At 38.6% G+C, this 17330-nt stretch overlaps 1 protein-coding gene across 3 annotated transcripts in view; it reads left to right on the top strand.

The window, feature by feature from the left end:
- The window catches only part of LOC106870682 (sodium- and chloride-dependent transporter XTRP3), a 60929-nt gene that overhangs the window by 26974 nt on the left and 16625 nt on the right, over positions 1 to 17330 (top strand). For 2 of the 3 annotated variants that reach the window (XM_089364306.1, XM_089364305.1), the window contains exons 4-6: positions 11434 to 11675; positions 12183 to 12333; positions 15257 to 15464. In XM_089364306.1, coding sequence (XP_089220432.1) covers positions 11434 to 11675; positions 12183 to 12333; positions 15257 to 15464 — 601 coding nt within the window. Of the gene's footprint in view, positions 1 to 11433; positions 11676 to 12182; positions 12334 to 14919; positions 15128 to 15256; positions 15465 to 17330 lie in introns of all 3 variants that reach the window. The other variant, XM_089364304.1, reaches the window with a different exon arrangement.

The following is a 17330-nucleotide window of genomic DNA, read 5'->3' as shown; positions in this document are numbered from 1 at the left end:
AAACAAATGCTACAACCCTTTCTCGTCTGCAGGTGTGACTGTGGGGTTTAGAAGCTTCCTTTGCAACCATGGGGTTTCAGGTTCAGTCCTACTGCAGCAACAACCAATGCTTTATGAGTGAATTTAGTTGATGGAAAGTGTGTGGAAACCTGTCATATGTGTGTCTATATGCATGCATGTGTGTATATGTATGTATGTATGTTTGTATGTACATATGTACGTATGTCATTATTCAGTTCTCTTTCAAGATTGGTGTTGAACACTAGAGTCACCTAAATTTGAAACTATTATAATTTCTGGTCTTGTGTTCATGCTGGAAGCAATTACCATTATTATAAATAATGTGGCATTGTATTAATAGAAGACTTTAGATTTTGTTTTGATGCATTCTGGGCAATACAGATCTGTTTGCTCATCACATAGGACCTTATTGTATAAAAATAGATTGTGTGTGTGTGTGTGTGTGTCTGAGAGAGAGAGAGTTTTATTTGGTGAAATATGAAGAGCCATTGCAATTGAGAGGTGTCGCCATCTCTACCACAATTACACCAATATCTCTTGTAAAAAATATTAGAAAAAAGAAATGTTCTACATTTAGATTTGCCGAGGAACAGAAGACAAGAGAGAGAGGAGAGAGGTAGGGAAGAAAGAGAGAGAGAGAGAAAGAAAGAGAGGAGAGAGAGATGAAGGAGGAGAAAGAAAGAGACAGAAAATAATGTCAAAAACTTGGAAGTAGTCAGCTTCATAAGACTGCAGCTGAACATTACAGCTGTATTGGCAGTCGACGGCTGTCGGCGGCATTCTTAAAATGTCACCATGACAAGAGACATTAGATAGAGTACCTTTATTGACTTGTTTGTGGTGTTTATATTCCTCAGAATCAAACCAAAACTGCTGTGAGGCTTCATGCTCAACAGACATCTCTCACATTTTTGCCATATAGTGTAAAATGATATTGTATAGTTCTGCTCTCAGATATATCAAGTCAAAGACATACAATACGTTAACATTGTTATTAATAGTTCCAAATGAGGTTTTGTGTTAAAAATAGACCAGGTTCTTTTCCTTTCTCACTGTACCTTTATTGAGTTTTTTATGACACAGTTTTACCTTAAGCCTTTAGCATTTAGGTTACTTTGTCAAATCTAATCCTTATTCATCCACATTGTTTTGAATTGACCATACATAATTTTGTAGATTTGAGGTTTTGGTGATGTGATTACTGTGAAATATCATCATAGTGTTTGTAGTTTATTTGTTTAGCTGTGTGTGTTGCTCATGCATTATGAAATATAACCAACCATAATCCTGTATCCTAGATATTTGTTTGTTGTTTCTGCTGTTGTCGAAGGAGACAAGGTTGTCATGATCCCGTAACAGGTCAGCAGGTTGTTCAGAAGGTCTCCAAACAAACAACTTAGTACAGGTCTTATGTAAGATATTTATCTTTATCAAGGTTACACAGTACAAACACTTGACGGGTAGAAGGTTTTAATGGGTCAAAAGGTAGACTGCGCGCACGCAAGTATGTGTGTGTGAGTGTGTGTGTGTGTAATTGGTTAGAACCAATACTTTCATTAGCATGATGGACATGATAGATATTTGGGGGCAGAGAAAGGTTTGAGAACTCACGGAAGGTATTGGGGCCAGTTCAAGAGTACTCTGTTTGAGAATGAGGGATAAAACTTTATCAAGACCTGTTAGGTTTATTAGCTGAAATCAATGTTCACCAATTGTGTACAAACAGTGGAGAAGCAGATTAAGAATAAGTCACTGGTTGCTTGTTGCTGTTTGAGTTGAGCTGCTCAAGAAGATATATTTCCTTGGCTTTGTGGATAATAATCGAAGCAAACTCGTGAACATTTGATTGAAATATTTATTGCCAGACATAAAGGTATTTGGTGTTGGTGAATTACAATGAACAATATAAATGTTTGCTGACTCCGGCTCCCGTGCCAGTGGCACATAAAAGTACCCACTACACTCTCGGAATGGTTGGCATTAGGAAGGGCATCCAGCTGTAGAAACACTGCCAGATCAGACTGAAGCCTGGTGCAGCTCTCTGGCTTACCAGACCCCAGTCTAACCGTCCAACCCATGCCAGCATGGAAAACGGACGTTAAACAATAATGATGATGATGATGAATACAAATACTAAACTCTGCTTTAATATAATTGTTCCGTTTTATGCAAGACAGATGAAAAGGGAGAATGACGGTTTGCACATGTTATGGATGCAAACCTGTCTGGCTTTTGGTTTGAATAAAATTGCGTGCCCTGGCTTAACTATCACAATTCACTCCAGATGTATGTTATGTAGATATATCTACATTGTGTGCCTGCTGTTATATAATAACGGCTTGTTATTAGAGCCTCATCCGTCCACACACCTTACCTTTAATAATCCGGAGTCCTTGACGAAGTCGACCAGATTATTGACATTTCAGATTTTTTTCTTCATATCATCATTAAGAATCTAATCACTAACCACCCCCATCACCACCATCACCCACACACACACGCATACTTCTGTCTCTGTCTGTCTGTCTGTCAGTCTGTTTGTTAGTCTGTCTCTCACACATACACACAGTTCTCTCTCTCTCTCTCTCTCTCTCTCTCTCTCTCTCTCACACACTCACTCATACAATATACATACCCTCATGCACACATTCATGCAGACACTCACACTCATACACACATACTTTCTCTCACATTCACACATTCTCGTTCTCTCTCTTTCTTTTTTTCTCCCTCACTTTCTCTCTCTCTCACTCTTTATTTCTCTCTCTTTATTTCTTTCTCCCTCCCTCTCTCACTCTTTATTTCTCTCTCTCTTTCTCTTTCTGTCCTTCCTTCTTTCTCTCTCTCTCTTTTTCTTTTTCTGTCTTTCTTTCTCTCCCTCCCTCTCATCCCCCACCCACACCTGGCCATCTAGCATTTACATCACCTTTGTTTTCTTGTGTATCCTTTTCTTTTCTTAATGTTACGTCTTCTCGTTAAGGAAATTTATTTTCCCATCTTCGTTTGGATTAACACTGTATTTAATCAGGTGGGTGGGTGTTATGGCATTCAAATTAATCTTGCTTTATTTAATCTTGTCGAGATTAACAACACTTGATGATAAAGTGAACTCTCTTAGTCTGATAAAGGATTAACTGAATCTCTTTAGAATCAATGTTGTTGTTGTTGTTGTTTACTCATTGATATTGATGACAATGATGATGATGGTGGTGGTGTTTTTAATTTCCTGAACTACTTTTCTGTTGCTAATCCTAAACTACATTTGACTCTGGTGAAAGCAATACACACACATACACACACATATATATATATATGATTCAACAAATAGTAGCACTGTTGTAACAACGTAATTAGTACAGCACTAGCTAATTAGTAGAAGCTGGTGCAACAGGGTAATAAAACTCATTTAACCAGGGTGAAAAATAGGTTTATCTTATCTTTTCTTTCTTTTTTTTATTTAAAGGCAAACCAACAAAAAAGTGATTTATTAAATTCCTGCTGATGTTTCCTTGACCCCGTGGATGTGTTTGAGGTCACTCACACAGAGGCAACAATGTTTCTGATCATTTACACTCAAAATACTTGTGCTTTTACATGTAGGACACATTAAAAAGTTCCCACCCACCACATTTGGTAAAGTGTTTGGGTATTAGGAAGGGCACCCAGCTTTAGAAACCATACCAAATCAGACAACGGCAGCCTGGTCAACAGTCTGGTTTGCCAGCTCCTGTTAAAATGTCCAACCCATGCCAGCATGGATGACACACGTTAAAAGATGATGATGATGATGATGACACTTTCATTTATGTATGCAAACATGCATACATACTTATATACATACATACATATGTATATACATATACATGCAAACACACACCTATACATACACACACACATATATATGAGAGGCTTCTTTCAGTTTCCATTTACCAAATCCTCTGACAGGGCTTTGCTTCACCTAACACTACAGGTAAAAGTCATTTCACCCAAGGTGTCATTTAGTGGAACTGATCCTAAAACCATCCGGTTTGGAAACAGACGTCTTCCCACTCACCCAATCACATAAATCATTGTTTAATTAATCACCTGATCCAGTTGCATAAACACTGCAGAGACGGAAAAAGAAGAGATTTAGTTATAAACTGAAATAGCATCAGTAAATTCTAGTTTATCCTGTCGACAATTAGATCATATTGTTCTCATTATCAACGCACCCACCTCCAATTCACCAACCCCCAACACTTAGAAGAGATTAACATGTATTCAGGATGTGTTTCTTAAGAACCCTGTCTATTAATTTATATGGATTAAGAGGATTGAGATCTCTGAAACAGGGATCTGTTGTTTTGCACTAATGAGAATACATTAGAATGCTTTGCCATATCTTTCTCTTCTGTAATGTTTAGTTTCGGTTCGGTTTGTTTCTCATCTTATATAAAAGAACTGTTCATCGGCTCGCCATACCAGCTTCAGTTTTGGCAAGTTTTCACTCTTTGAACTTTGACAGCTGTATATACATACATGCATACTTACATACAGGCATATATACATATGTATGTATGAACTGTAATCATTTTTATGTATCAAGCTACATATTTGAAGGATCAATGTCACATGTAGATCAGCTACATAGTGGGGGAGGGGGTAAACAACATGGATGTCATTGGTTGGATGTTTACTCAAACAAGGTTCAATTATAACCATTTTAGGGACTCAACTGCAATTTGAAGGCCCTGCACATTACAGATTTGAAGTGGTCTACGTAGCTAAATAGTTGAATGATCTCCCTTGCAAGAAAGATTATAGAGTAACCTCCCTTCTCTAAGTTTCTCGAAGCATCATGAGACGTGATTCTTAACTATTCAAGAAGCTTGGCGTTTCTCTTGGAAGTTTCTAGAATATCTAGCGTTCCATTAATAAAAACAGCCTGCTAACCCTGCTCTTCCCTTCTTAGTCGATTAGACTTAGAGCCATTCACGTCATTGATATGTCCGTCTATTTCTCAACGCCACATGACTGAACGCCACCACTTAGCTGTTATCTCTATATTTCCTATTTCTAAACTTTCTTGCATAGATTACTTCATCCAACTAGATTCTATATTTTGATTCTATGTCTCATCATCGACCAGTAAATAAAATATATTTTTATGTAGTACATATAAACTTCTTGAATTTATTCTTCTTCTCTGTAAGAATTCTCGTAATAACATACACACAGCCACATCAACACCTTGTACTGACCATATATTCCCACTACCGACTAACTACCATAAGGGTCGTACTCATTATAAAATCTTGATAAAGTAACCTGCTGACTAACGGAAGATTAATTCTGAAAGACATTAGTTTAGATATGGCGAATTATGTTTGCATTCCTTCTCTCACCATGACTTTCCCCTTGAAGTAAACCTAAACAAGGCTCCCCACCCCTCGTGGCATGACATGTTGGAACAAATAAATGCAAGGTGAATTGACCTTTATTGACAAACGTCTTAGTAACCAACAACAACAACCTCTGACGTACCAGGAACCCAAAATCTCTTTCACTATTAATCAATCACTTCTCACTGGTACCTTTTATCATCTCTCTTTTACTTGCTTTGTCATTGAACTGTGGCCATACACTGGCAGCACCTTGAAGGGTTTTAGTCAAACAAGTCAACTCCAGTGTTGGTCTTTTTTGTCAAACTGCTAAGTTACAGGGACGTAAATAAGCGAACACCAGTTGTCAGGTGGTGGTGGTGGTAGTGGTGAGTAACAAGTACCGACAAAGACACACACACAGACAAATCTCACACATATGGAAAACCACTTTTATACTGGCAATGCCCCAGCATGGCCACAGCCTAAGGGCCAAACAAACGAATATGTATATATATATATATATATATATACGCACACACACAGACACACACGAATATATATATGTATATATATATATATATATATATATATATATATATATATATATATATATATCATCATCATCATCATCATCGTTTAACGTCCGCTTTCCATGCTAGCATGGGTTGGACGATTTGACTGAGGACTGGTGAAACCGGATGGCAACACCAGGCTCCAATCTAATTTGGCAGAGTTTCTACAGCTGGATGCCCTTCCTAATGCCAACCACTCAGAGAGTGTAGTGGGTGCTTTTACGTGTCACCCGCACGAAAACGGCCACGCTCGAAATGGTGTCTTTTATGTGCCACCCGCATAAGCCAGTCCAGGGGCACTGGCAACGATCTCGCTCGAAAATCCTACGGGAGCCAGTCAGGCGGTACTGGCAACGGCCACGCTCAAAATGGTGCATCTCATGTGCCACCCGCACAAGAACCAGTCCAGGGGCACTGGCAACGATCTTACTTGGCTTGCCGGGTCTTCTCACGCACAGCACATTTCCAAAAGTCTCGGTCAGTAGTCATCGCCTCGGTGAGGCCCAATGTACGAAGGTCTTGCCTCACCACCTCAGCCCAGGTCTTCCTGGGCCTACCTCTTCCACGGGTTCCCTCAACTGTTAGGGTGTGGCACTTTGTCACGCAGCTATCCTCATCCATTCTCACCACATGTCCATACCAGCGCAATCGTCTCTCTTGCACACCACAACTGATGCTTCTAATGTTCAGCTTTTCTCTCAAGATACTTACACTCTGACGGGTATTCACATTGACATTACACATCCAACGGAGCATACTGGCTTCATTCCTTGCGAGCTTACGTATGTCCTCAGCAGTTACAGCCCATGTTTCACTGCCATGTAGCATGGCTGTTCGTACGCATGCGTCATACAGTCTACCTTTTACTCTGAGTGAGAGTCCCTTTGTCGCCAGCAGGGGTAAGAGCTCTCTAAACTTTGCCCAGGCTATTCTTATTCTAGCAGCTACACTTTCAGCGCACCCACCCCCACTACATCTTATAGAGTTACTACCTACTCCTTTTCTACATACTGAGCAGGGCCATCTACCTGAAGGGGTTTGTGTTTTATCTACCTTCCTACTTATTAGGATTTTGGTTTTAGCTAGGTTGACTCTAAGGCCCTTCAATTCTAGACCTTGCTTCCACACCTGAAACTTCTCCTCTAGTTCTGATAGTGATTCCGCAATTAGGGCAAGGTCATCAGCATAGAGGAGCTCCCAGGGGCAACCTGTCTTGAACTCCTCTGTGATTGCCTGGAGGACTATGATAAATAAGAGGGGGCTGAGGACGGAACCTTGGTGGACCCCTACCTCTACCCGGAATTCATTGCTGTACTCATTTCCAACCCTCACCTTACTGGCAGTATCTCTGTACATGGCTCGCACAGCTCTCACTAACCATTCTTCTATCCCAAGTTTCCTCATTGACCACCAGATAAGGGATCGGGGGATCCTGTCAAAGGCTTTCTCCATGTCAACGAAAGCCAGGTACAGAGGTTTATCCTTAGCTAGGTATTTCTCCTGCAACTGTCTCACTAGAAATAAGGCATCAGTAGTGCTTTTACCTGGCACGAACCCAAACTGCATCTCATCTAAATTGATTCGCTCCCTAATTAGTTGGGCTATGACCCTCTCTGTAACTTTAATAAACTGATCTAACAGCTTGATGCCTCTGTAATTATTTGTATCTAAAGCGTCACCTTTACCTTTGTAGCAGTTGACTATGATGCTGCTACACCAGTCATTGGGTATGACTCCTTCGTGTATCACCTGGTTCGTAATACGGGTGACTAGGCTATAGCCAACACTGCCAGATATTTTGAGCATCTCTGCAGTGATTCCTGATGGGCCGGGGGCTTTCCCGGTCTTCATACTCTTAATTGCTTTATCTACCCTGGTACTATCAACTCGGATAGCTGGTCCCTCTATTGGGTCGACATACAGCAAGCTCTCTTTCTCCCATTCATTCTCTTTATTAAGCAATCTATCGTAGTGGCATCTCCAGACCTCTTTCTTTGCATCCTCATTTAGTGCAAGCGTACCATCATCCATGCGAACACATTTCTCTCCTACAACATCACTATTCTCTCTCCTACACTGTCTTGCAACACGAAATACCTCGAGTCTTTGGTCCTCACGGCGCAGAACATTGGCAAATCTTTCCTTATCTGCTTCCCCTCTGGCTAAATAAACCTGTCGCCTAGCCTCCCTTCTGGCACATTGGTACAATTCCCTGCTACCACCGTTCTTCCAGTCCTTCCAAGCCTGTTTCTTTTGTCTAATAGCCCTGTCTACCTCCTTGTTCCACCACCACGTTACTCTGGGTCGAGAGGGGACCTTACACCACCCACAAATCTGGTCGGTGGCTTTCAACAGGTTGTCCCGCAGAAATCTCCAATTGTCTTCCACGTTGTATGATGCTATATCCCCTTCTATTTCGTTAAATGCTTCAAGTAACTTGTCTCTAAGTCTCTGTCCGTTTGCAGGGTCTTTAAGCTTCCACACCCTTCTCCTCCAAGCCTGTCTAATTCTGGGCACCCATTTTGCCTTGATCCCAAAGTCGCTAACTACTAATCTATGTTGTGGGGTACATTCTTCGCCAGGGTAGGTTTTGGCATTTATAAGCCGCTCTCTTTCCCTATTTCTGGCAAGGATGTAGTCGATTTGGCTAGAGTGTCTGCCGGAGCGGTAGGTGACTAGGTGACTGGCAGGTTTCCTGAAGTTGGTATTGCAGACCATAAGATCGGTTGCATCACAGAACTCCAGCAGTCTGGTTCCCTCCTCGTTGCGGGAACCGAAGCCATAGCCTCCACGTATGCCATGGAAGCCTCCAGCACGACGTCCGACATGACCGTTGAAGTCTCCAGCCACAAAGAGAAGGTCCCTGTCACTCGTCGACGAGGTAGTTTGCAAGAGGGTGTCATAGAATTGGTCTTTCAGACCATCTGGTAGCCCCGGTTGAGGTGCATAGGCTGAGATGACAGTAGCTAATCTATGATGAAGCACTAGTCTGATCTTAAGTACTCTGTCACTTACTCTAACGACCTCGATTACCTTATCCACCCATTTCTCCGCTAGAAGTATTCCTACGCCCCCGACCCCGTCAGTGTTCCCTGCCCAGAAAATCTTGTACCTGTGTTCTCGCAGAACCTCCTCTCCATCTTACTTCCTGGATGCAGCACATATCTACGCGTCTCCGTTCAAGCATCTCAACAATTTCACCAGATCTACCTTTCAGCGTGCCGACGTTGAGAGTGCCAATCCTAACAGTATGGGTGTTGGGGGTGTGGGCCTGTAGCCTGGGAAGGGGGAAAGCAGTGTCGTGTGTATATATATATATATATATATATATATATATATATATATATATACATATATATAAAAGAATGAGATAAAGAGACCGGTCTCTTTATCTCATTCTTTTTATATATACACACGCTAATACATGACCCAGGTTATATTCCCCATTTATGTTGCAACCACATCTGGGGCAAAACTAGTCGGTATGCAGCACCTACTCTGTATTACCTGTATCTTTAGGGTTTGGTTGACTCCATTACCCTTCGTAACCTTTATATATATATATATATATATATATATGTTGTTGTACTTGGGGATGGTCATATTGCCAGTTTAGCCCTTCAAACTTAAGCTAAGAATTAAGGTTGTTGAAAGGCCAGGCAACCCTATTAAATCCCTTATCAGTAGAACATACCCTTTCAGTAGAACATACCCTTTCAGTAGAACCCCTTGCACTGATAGGAACTGTATCATATGTAGATTTAGCCCACAAACGAACTGCAAAACCAGAAATGTGGTCTATAGTATAAGATGTACAGAGGGACGATGCAGAAATAAGACAATGACATATGTAGGCGAAACAGCAAGGAGCATAGGGGAGCGGGCAAACGAACATTGGAGGGAACTTAAGGAAGGGAAGAACTCATCAGTTCTGTACCAGCACGCTGAGCAAGAACATAGAGGCTCAATCAACAACATAGAAATTAAAATCTTATCTACACATAGCAGTGATGCAGCACTTAGACAAATTACTGAAACTACACACATAATAGAAGAGAAACCTAGCCTGAATAGGAAACTAGAATGGAACACTAACACACACCACTAACAAACCACAAACCACAACATGTGACAACATGTTACCCATAAACCAATAATAATATGAACAAAATATAATACAATACATAGATAAACAAATGGAATTAAATACTACATACGTTAACAAAATTTAATTAAACACAAAAAAAACACACAGTAGATAAAAAAACAAACAAACAAACAAAAAAAACACACACACATGAACAAATAAATAAATAAGAACAAATATAAACGAACACGTATTAACAGAGAATATAGGTGATACAGACACTCCCCATACACACACATGCACTTACAAAAGACACAGACACATTGAAGGACACGCATGCGTAGACACATACAATAGGAATACAAAATACAAAATGGCTGATAGTTAGCAAGGTGAGACACACATAAGAAAGAAGGAAACAAAGGACCACTGATGAGGTCACAGAAGTGTGACGAAAGAACTCTGGCCGAAATAAGATTAAGATTAATGTAATATAAAGCTGAAGCAAATTAACACCAAATATACAGTGCGTGTGTTTTTATTGGCTAAACTGGCAATATGACCATCCCCAAGTACAACAACATCTGTTTCAACACACGATTTCACATCAAAAATCTTGCAAAACAAATATGTATATATATATATATATATATATATATATATATATATATATATATATACATACACATACATACATATGTGTGTGCGCACACACACACACACACACACACACACACATGCATTTGATGGGATTCTACACAGTTTCCATCTGCCAGATTCACTTACAAGGCATTTGTTAGCCTGGAGCTGCAGTAGAAAATACTTGTCCAAAGTGCCACACAGTGGAACTGAACATGGAGCCACATGATTACAAAGCAAGTTTCCTAACCACACAGCCATGTCTGCTCCTGCATGTTGTTGCTAAAAGCCTTTCAGTAATGCTTTAAACCAAAAGTGGTACTATGGTACATTGGAATGGATGGATCCTATTTCTCTACAATACAAGCAAGAACCTGCAGCCCTCCTTCAAGTGTTTCTTGTAGCTATGTTGTACTTAGGGTGTGGTTAACAAGCCCACTTTGCAACCACATGGTTTTCAGTTCAGTCCCTCTGCATGGTACGTTGAGTAAAAAATGTCTTCTGCTTCAGGACAATTCCCCCAAACGACAACTACCCCCTCTCCAATATATTACAAAATTTTAAATCATCATCTGTTGTCCTCAGGGGTAATTGTCCATGAGGGGTAAATCTCCTTTATATATATATATATTGTATTTCGGGATGGTTATTTTTTTTTTTTTTTTTCCAAATAAACACACACACTAAATAATTTTTCTTCACTCATTTATTACTGTTCTTATTTTATTATTTCTTTCTATTCCTAAAGCTGGAACGTCTCAAAGACCCATTAGTTTGGCTTGATGCTGCTGCTCAAATATTTTACTCTTTCGGTTTGGCTTTCGGTGGATTAATTGCCTTTGCCAGTTATAACAAACCAACCAATAACTGCCAGACTGATGCCATTGTTGTCTCCATTTGCAACTGGTTGACTGCCATCTACGCATGCCTCGTGATCTTCTCAATTCTTGGTTATAAAGCTACACTAATGTTTGAACACTGTCTGTCACTGTAAGTACTTATTCTAACTCTGCATTTCCTCATTGTGCTCAAAATCTAAATAACCATTATGTTCACCATCATCGTCATCACCATTGTCGTCGTCGTCGTCATCATCACCACCATTTACCATCCACTTTTCCATGTTTGCATGGGTCAGACAGAATTTGTTGAGGCTCATTTTTTTACAGCTGGGTGCCCTTCTTGTCACCAACCCTCACCTGTTTCCAAGGTGACACTCATTTGCAACCATCACATGAAGTCAAATCAAAGAGATAGTAAACACACACACACACACACACACACACAAGCACCAACCCAAACACAGACATGCACATGCACACAGCCATAGTTAATAAAATAAAATACCAGCCAAATGAGAGTGGAGTGGAGTGGTGGGGGTCATATATTCAATTGTTCTTTTCCCGCCAAATTTGTAACCTTGTGCCTTTGTAAGAAATCAGTGTTAATTATTAAAATATCATTTAATTTTTTTTTTTTTTTCTTCTCTAATTTCAGTAATGCAATTAAAATCACAAAATATTTTCCTCACATAAATATGACAGAATACGCTGGTGAAGCAGTGGACTACACAACTCTTGGAATACCCAGTGACAAATTGAAAGATTTGGCTCTCATCAAATGTGATTTACAAGAAGATTTGAACAAAGTAAGCCTGAAGTTTTAAATTTTGCTTGTTTATTGATTTGGTCAGAAGAAAAAGGGGCAGCACTTATCAACTTTTTCTGGGCCTCCAATACTGGTAGGAGAAAGGGACCTATGAGCTGGCCCAAATGCTTATAATATAGTGGTCCCTGCTTAAAGCTGCAGGTGAAGGCATGTGCCTAGTGGTTAGGGTGTTTCTCTCAAAATCACTAAATCATGGGTCTGATTCCTGGCACATTGTGTTCTTGATCAAAATACTCCATTCCACATTGGTCTGTTGGTGGCAGAGTGGCAGAATTACTAGCATGTTGGCAGAGATGCTCTATGGTATATCCTCTGGCTCTCCACATTCTGAGTTCAAATCCCACCTGCCTGGAGAAGGCAATGGGAAACCACTCCAGTGTTTGTCCTAGGTCAAGTCATGGTAGCCAAGGTTCCAGTAATCTACTTAATGGCAGCAGGAGAGGGTATGAGTCCTCTCAGATAGTGTAGAGAGCACTGTAGAAGGTCTACATGCACAGGGCTTGCCCAAGAGCAGACCACCACAAGATTAGGTTTAAAGCACCAAAGGGCCAGGGGTTGTGGTAAGAAGGCTGACAGACCAAGTCTATCGCTGTGTTAAAAATAAAAAGGAACTGGCTACAACCGAGGCAAAGCTAACTCCTCACTCTCACAACTATACATAATCCTATATGATGAAAATTATTTGTAATATTTATCTCTAAATAAAGCAGGGAGCTGGCAGAATCATTAGCATGCTGGGAAAAATGCTTGGGTGGCGTTTCATCTGTCTTTACATTCTGAGTTCAAATTCCACTGTGGTCAACTTTGCTTTTCATCCTTCCAGGGTTGATAAAATAAATACCAGTTGAACACTGGGGAGTGGGGTGGCGTGGGTCAATGTAATTGATTTGCACTCCCTGCCCCCACCCCACACCAAATTGCTTGCCTTGAGCCAAAATATGAAATCAATATTCAGCCTAAATTACTAGTTATAATTTAAGGGTCTTTTCTATTTTAATTGAATATATATATATATATTCTTTTATTTTTTTTATTCTTTTACTTGTTTCGGTCATTCGAATGCAGCCATGCTGGAGCATCACCTTTAGTCGAACAAATCGACCCCAGGACTTATTCTTTGTAAGCCTAGTACTTATTCTATCAGCCTCGTTTGCCAAATTGCTAATTTACGAGGACATAAACACATCAACGTCAGCTGTCAAGCAATGGTGGGGGACAAACACAGACACACATGCAAATATATACACACACAAATATATATATATATACTACAGGCTTCTTTCAGTTTCTATCTACCAGATTCACTCACAAGGCTTTGGTCAGCCCGAGGCTATAGTAGAAGACGCTTGTCCAAGGTGCCATGCAGTAGGACTGAACCTGGGACCATGTGGTTGTGAAAACTTCCAGAGATGTAATAATTGCTGAGAGTTTTATAGTTGTAGGACGAATACAGAGGAGAGCCTGAAGGCTAAAACCCTGTCACAAAAAATACAAGGGATACATGGCCCCTTGATATTTTGTAATAAGAAGCAAGTTAACATTAATCTTTTCGACTCTAGGCACAAGGCCTGAAATTTTGGGGGAGGGGGCAAGAATTTGGTATATCACACCATTCTTCTCCAGATATTAGAATCTAAAGTTTTGAGACATGCAAACATGTGTACCGTATTTTCTGTCTTATAAGCCAAATATTTCTGATTGAAATTTACTGCCCAAAAAAGGTAGGTTGACTTAGGCACGAAAACAACTTTAAGAGGACCCAAAAATTCCATGTGAAATGCAACAGGATTTGCAAAGAGAAATGATGTTTGTTTATGCTACATGTTTATATTATATTTACTATGTTGACTTGTATGCCAGAAAATATAGTATATTTGTATGTAGGTATATGTATATATATATATATATATATATATATATATATATATATATATATATATATATATATATATACAGAGAGAGAGAGAGAGAGAGACAGACAGATACATATACATATACATACATACATACATACATACATGTGTGTGTGTGTGTGTGTAAACAGTTGCAGTGTGGGAGGTGTTTATAAACCATTGAAAACACAAAAACCGTTACATTCACGTCACCATTTAAATTTAATTTGAAGTGAATCTAACGGTTTTTGTGTTTTAAATGGCATATAAACACGTTCCACGCTGCAATTGTTTGCAGTCCAGCACACAATCTCAGATCAGGTCACTTGCTATGCAAGTACATTTCCATAACTATATATATATATATATATATATATATATATATATATATATATATATATATATATATATATATATATATAAATATTGGTGTGTGTGTATAAATATCTGTGTATGCGTGCATGTATGTGTATATATATATGTATGTGTATATATATATGTGTAAAGTTTTTTTCTTCTTTTTGCTAATCGTTTTGCTGTCCCGATGCTTGTGCATCAGACAAAAACAGCATCCCAGACATGTGCAAGTCCATTAATCGTGTGCAGTATTATTTTACTTGCACAAAAAGCCAATGAATCGATTTGTTTTGTGTCCTCTTTTTCTTGTGTTGTAGGCCGCATCAGGAACAGGTTTGGCTTTTATTGTCTTTGCTCAGGCAATTGTTGAATTTGGTCCGTCCTCACCCTTTTGGTCGTTCATCTTCTTCCTCATGCTTCTTGCACTCGGTCTTGGCACCGAATTTGCTACACTCGAGGGAATCGCTACATCGATCAGAGATTCCTCTCCTTATCAGTGGACAAAGACGAAGTGGAAGTTGTCTGGTAAATTTCTCCTCTCATTTTTTTTTCTTTTTTATATCATTGATGAAACAGTTTTTTTTTTTCTTTGGATTGAAGAATATTAAATGCCATCTTCATTATTTTTTTTTTCCAATTTGTTATTTCTTTCAGGCTGCTGAAGGTACAGGATTAGCATTCATTGTGTTTACACAGGCCATTCTTGAGTTTGGCGATTCTGCTCCATTCTGGTCAATCATCTTCTTTCTAATGCTTCTTGCTCTTGGTCTTGGGACAGAGTTTGCAACGATTGAAGGGGTTGCTACATCCCTGAGAGACGTTGCTCCTTTCGAATGGATGAAGAAACGCTGGCTGCTTTCTGGTAAATGCTAACAAGAAACAACAACAACAACAACAAATGATACCTTGTTGTCGTTGTTGTTGTTGTCCACAATCCCTTAGTAATCAATAGCAGCTAGTCTTTTAGTCTTTTTAGTTGTAAAAGTATTATTATTATTATTATTATTATTATTATTATTATTATTAGTCCTATTTGTGTAATTAGTTTTGTAGCATTATTAGCAGCCTTTTATTTCATTGTCTTTGTTATCTGTCGATTGTCATTTCCTTATTTCCTTGGCCTAATTACCATTCCATTATTATTACTGCTTGTCTTCTTTCTCTTTGTCACACCCCACTCGTCCACCCATCTACCCTCTACACCAGTATGCACTTATTAGTGATTTCGTTTGACAAGGAGCAAAGCCAATTCAGGCAGGAGAAAAAAAGAAGAATACACAGTGAGGATTATAGACAATTAAATCAAGCTCGATACTCGTTTTATTGATCCTGGAGTGGATTGACAATGGCCTCAACTGTTCAGGCTTGGGGTTAAATGAAAAAGTAAACCAAGTGAATTAAGACAAGCTACAGATACGATTGCACTATGGATGATATATATCTATATATATACATACATATATATAAATATGTGTGTGTATATATAAATATATATATATATATATATATATATATATATATATATATATAGAGAGAGAGAGAGAGAGAGAGAGAGAGATAAAACTTACTTGGAAGAGGACGCAAGGCGTTCAATCATATAATAATATAAATAATATATATATATATATATATATATATATATATATATATATATATATATATATGCATATATACGTACATATATGTACATACTTACATTTCTTGCATCTATATATATATATATATATATATATATATATATATATATATATATATATATATATAGATGTAAGAAGTGTAAGCCTGTGTCCTGTGGTACATGTACTACCAGCATGTATTTAATTTTGGCCTGATGGATCTTGAGGTCATACATGTTCTTAAACACTTTGCCACATTCATTGAGATCAATGTATCTCAAATAATGACAATGTTTCACTGGAATCTGTATCAAACCAATCATCCACTCATTTACTTTGGTTCTTTAATTGCTTCAGTTTGTAAGAAAACACTTCCACTCTTTGGCTTGGAAATCACTGATTCATAGGTCCCTGAAAGGAAAAAGCACCCAAATATCACATTCCAGGCAAAACAAATGAACCCTTAACATTTATGTAGTGACTGTGATTTATTTCACAACATGATTTTCTTATTTATAATTCTGTGTGTGTGCATGCATGTGTATGTATTGTAGTCCAAATGCAAGCAATGTGTTCCCTCAATTTCTGGTTTCAAATCCTACCAGGGTCAATAAAATAAGTAAATAATTAAGTCTCATGTATTAACCCTCCCACAATATTTGTAGCTTTATATCTAAGCTAGAAGTAACAACCATTTTTCCTTGCTGGAATCCTGTCAGTAAGTTATGGTTCATTTAATTCTATTTATTTCACTGTCCACTTTTTTTGGTGTCTGCTAGTTTGTTTTGCTATTCACTGTCCACTTTTTTTATTTTTATTTCACATCATTGTACACATTTCAACCTGCAACAGTTTATATAATACTTTTGTAACATATAACATATTGTTACATTCTTATCCTGTGTGTATGTATTTCTCCTTTGGCAGAGCTATTTGAGACACATACACACAGAGATACATGTGAGCATGCTTGCATACTGCTCTTATTTTTGTCTTTTTATTCATTAAAAATGAACGGAATATTTCCGTTAATTGTATTTCTATCAAACGAATGTGTCATTTAATAACAGCAACTAAAATTAACAGCAATATTTGCTTTGTGGCAAAGATAT

Source organism: Octopus bimaculoides, chromosome 16 (genome assembly GCF_046866305.1).
Source record: "Octopus bimaculoides isolate indiv1 chromosome 16, ASM4686630v1, whole genome shotgun sequence".
In the NCBI taxonomy this organism is placed as follows: domain Eukaryota; kingdom Metazoa; phylum Mollusca; class Cephalopoda; order Octopoda; family Octopodidae; genus Octopus; species Octopus bimaculoides.
The sequence above is the reverse complement of the archived record's forward strand: the minus strand, read 5'-3'. Positions and strand labels throughout refer to the sequence as shown.